Consider the following 4,163-nt stretch of genomic DNA (forward strand, 5'->3'; position numbering starts at 1 on the left):
AGAGGATTGGTGTTGTAGCATACAGGTTGGTGTGACCACCCACTCTTGCCGCTGTGCATAACGTTTTAAATGTATCTATGTTGAGAAAGTACACGCCAGACCCCACGCACATCATTGAGCACGAAGCACTTCTGCTTCGTGAGGATCTATCTTACGAGGAGGCCCCAATCAAAATTATATCTCGAGATGTCAAGCGATTGCGAAACAAGGAGATTCCCCTTGTCAAAGTCTTGTGGGGTAATCATTTGGATAGCGAGGCTACCTGGGAGCGGGAGGATGACGTTAGGAAGTCTTACTCTGAACTTTTTCAGGAACAACCAACTTTCGGGGACGAAAGTTCCTAAGGAGGGGAGAATTTGTAATACCCCGAGCCCAACAGCTACAGTTCACACTATCCTTGTGACTAGTACCTTCTTAACCATTGTGAGTTTCTAAATTTTATTGGAGGACTTAGAGTGTGATTTTCATATCGGTGCAGAATAAAGAAATGCTTGGGATGCATCAAGGAACTTAGAAAAAAAAAATGGAAATGTAATCAAAATTTGGGTCAAAGTCAACCGCGGGCAAAAAGATAATTTTGCCCCCACACATACCACCTTGTTAGGGCTTTTTTTAAGAAGAGGAAGAAGAAAGAGGGAGAAACGCCTCAAACCCGAACTGAAGCACCCTCAATCTCAGGTCTCCTACTAGAGCTACTCAGAGTATCAAGAGGAGTGGTCTGAGCGTTTGATCATTCGTTTCCGGCAAGAAACGGGCAAGAACGTGAGGTAAGTCCGTGACCTCTCTTGTTTCAAGATTTCACCATAGATTCGGGAGTTTTAGATGATTTAAACCTTAATAATCTAGTTGCAACACTTTAGGCGAGGAGTCTTGTAAGTTTTTAAAGGGAACGTGGCCAAAAATCGCGTCGGAAAACAAAATTGAGAAACCGTCCTACTTTGGTAAGAAACTGAATTTTTCTTTTGTTTTCGACTTCATTTATTAAGGGCTATGAGTATCAAAAAATACAATAAAAATATATCTGGATAGGTGGACTTCGTTGAAATTAATGCTCTAATACCAATTTGTTGAAAAATAAAGCCGCTTCGATACCAACCTCGAAATAAAATGCTCGCTCTGAATCTAACTCGTTTAGATAACTCTCACGAAACTTTAAAGAAGTGTCGAAAGGGGGGAGAGACAAGGAGACAAAGAAGTTCTCAAGAGGTTATTACACAAAAACTCACAATAAAGTGCTTTATGCTTTTCTTCGCTGGTTCTTTTTCTCTCTGCACATTTTACAACCATACATAAGGCCTATTTTATAGTTTTTATAACGCTAAGTTTAATAGTAACTTCCCTCACTTTTCTCTCTCACCTAAGCCCTTCTCCCTCTCAATTTGGTGCCCTCACTTTTCTCTCCTCCATAAGAAGTCCTTTTCCCTCTCAAATTTAGTAAGGGTCTTTTTCACCACATAACAAACAAAAAAATCATAATCATTTTTTTTCTCTCTCTCTCCTTTATTTAAATTTATTTCTCAACAAAAATCCCCCATAAACTTAAATGCTCCTACTCAATGATTCCTCGTGCGCCGTTTTCGTTCAAGCTCAATCGTGGTCTCTCCAACTTTATCTTCTTTTCTTCAAGCGGCAAAATAGGGTTGTCCTCCTCTAGTAAGACTTCTTTTGGATCTTCTCAAGAACATCTCATCTGTGACACCTCCTCATTTTTCCAGTTCTCAGCTACGCTTGACTCAGACATCACGGCTTCGTTCCGTTTACTCAATTTCCTTCGTAAGTCCACAACGACCTTTATAGCTAACATTCTTGTTTCCTCTAGCTTGGTTTTATCATGAGGGAGTGTCTCAATCGTGTGTCGTAAATTCACTACCTCCTGTCGGACTTGATTCAGGTTCACATTGAGTGAGTTTCTCTGTTGAGTCAGTATCTCTATGTCTTTTTTCTCCCGTATTAGCTCGTCCACTAAACCCTCAATTTCCATGAATAGGTCTTTCTCTTTCCCCGCGACTTCTTCAACTTTCTTTGTAAGATTGAAGATTGTCTTCTCATTCTTTTCCTTCTCCTGTTTTAGACAAAAGGAACTCTTACTCAGCTCAGTCACTTTCTTCTCTAACCGTTGAACTTTTGTTTCAAGCTCTTTCTTTTCTTTTTCAATTTTCATCCTCTTTCTTCTTTCTACCTCGAATTGCTTTTTCGGCCATTTAGGCTCTTTGTCTTCAAGCTCGGGCTCTCTGTTCTTTGGTTGTTCATCCTCCTTCGATTTTCTCGCCTGATACCGCGATTTCACCAAATTCGCTCCAAGCCTCTTGTGGTGTTTGATCAGCTAACTTTGCATGTGGACATCAATTCTGTACGTAGATGTGCATTGCACGGCTTCTGCCCAAAATTCCTTTGGCATCCTTTTGCTCTTAAGCATTGAGCGAATCATATCGAGAATGGTCCGGTTCTTTCTCTTGGCCACACCATTTTGTTGAGGGGTGTACGATGCGGTTAGAAATTGCTTTATGCCTTGCTCCTCGCAGTACTCCATGAAAGCTGTTGATGTATACTCGCCACCTCTATCGGATCGTACAGCTTTGATGGGTCTACCAGTTTTCTTCTCCACCATTACTTTGAACTTTTCATGAGTAATCATCTATAAAGGAAATAAAATACCTCTTTCCGCTGAAAGACTCGTGGTTAATTGGTCCACATATATTTGTATGGATCAACTCGAGGGGTTGTTTAGCCCAAAATTCAGCTTTCTTATGAATTGAGGTTCTTGCATGCTTGCTGAGCACACATTCTTCACAAAATTTTCCTTCAAAGTCCATGTTTGGTAGCCCATGTACCTTGTTCTTCTTCGCTAACTCTTTTAGGCCACCATGATGTAGGTGACTAAAACGGAGATGCCAGAGTGATGCCTTGTCTTCTACATCATATCCAATAAAAATACACTTTTGCTTTTGTTTGAAGCGCTTGATCGAATGGTTCTTCCTTCTTTTTCTTGCGTTGCTCGTGTGCCTCGAGAGAACCAGCAAGCTCATCGACTGTGAACTTCGTCAGGTCCTTCGACTCTTCTATGGCACACATGACATTCATTGTAAGAAGTGTATCGTACCTCGGCCTTTGACTTCCACATTCGACGCATCCTCAAATGACACATGGCCATCTTCAATCTTCTGCATTTCTTTGAATAGGTGCTCGTGACCACATATGATTGCTTGCCCCTGAGTCGAGGTACTAAAGAGTGTCGTTGTTGACATTCTCTTCATCTTGAGCCATCAAAAGAAGACCTTCATCTGTTATGTCTTCCATGGCCAGGTTGGTTGTTCTTGGTATTAGAGCGATTTCAGCATTGTGGGCGCACTTTATAAACTAGTATCAAAGCGATACCAGTTTCTACAAATTGGTATCAGAGCAACTTGTGATCTAGAATTCTTGGGAAGGATTCAATTTAATTTGAGTTATGGTTTAGAAGATAGAAAAATCTAAAATAAATAGGTTGATATAGAATTTGACCGTAATCTAGAAAATCGCAGAGATGAGAGGAAGAAGATGAACGACGGAGGGACGCGTGTCAGGAAGGGAGAAGGCCGCGAGTAGCGGGAAAAATGGGAGGCGTAAAAATTACGAAAAATATTGCGTCAGGTAGTTCTTGAAGATCGGCGCCCGCCACCAGATCCGTGAACCCGCGTGCGACCCAAGCCCGTCAAACTAGCTTTAGCAAGTTTAGTTCGTTATTATGTCTTAATGCGATGTAGTGAGTCCACCTTGGTTGAAACGAACTTTGAAGGACGAAGTCGAACTAGCTTTAGCAATATTTAGAGACTCTAGTTTAGGCCAACAAAGTAAGTGGGTTTATTATCGACACGAGTCATATATATGAATGATATATGATGCTATGTGATACTATGTTATGTTATGCCATATTATGCTATGTTATACCATGTTAAGCTATGTGATGCCATGTTAAAATATGTTATGCCATGTCTTGCCATATTATGATATGTTATCATAAGACCATGACATGTTGTATAATTATGAAATTGATAATCTACGATTTATAAGCCTTCTTAGACCATGCTATAAAAGCTATGCTATGTACTACAAAATGTTTGAGAATTATTAAGCATAATTCACAGACGTATGTCATACATAAATGGATGTTTGTCTTGCATCAT

General features: G+C 40.4%; 1 protein-coding gene across 1 annotated transcript; it reads right to left on the bottom strand.

Moving 5' to 3' along the window:
- Positions 1-1,675: 1,675 nt before the first annotated feature.
- On the bottom strand, positions 1,676-3,254 carry LOC111432608 (calponin homology domain-containing protein DDB_G0272472-like). Its single transcript, XM_023069550.1, has 4 exons — positions 3,101-3,254; positions 2,938-3,059; positions 2,372-2,635; positions 1,676-2,323 (listed from the first exon to the last, which is right to left on the bottom strand). The coding sequence occupies exons 1-4, from the start codon at positions 3,252-3,254 to the stop codon at positions 1,676-1,678; spliced, it is 1,188 nt and encodes a 395-aa protein (XP_022925318.1).
- Between the last annotated feature and the right edge of the window lie 909 nt (positions 3,255-4,163).

Source organism: Cucurbita moschata, unplaced genomic scaffold (assembly GCF_002738365.1).
Source record: "Cucurbita moschata cultivar Rifu unplaced genomic scaffold, Cmos_1.0 Cmo_Scf00039, whole genome shotgun sequence".
Lineage (NCBI taxonomy): Eukaryota > Viridiplantae > Streptophyta > Magnoliopsida > Cucurbitales > Cucurbitaceae > Cucurbita > Cucurbita moschata.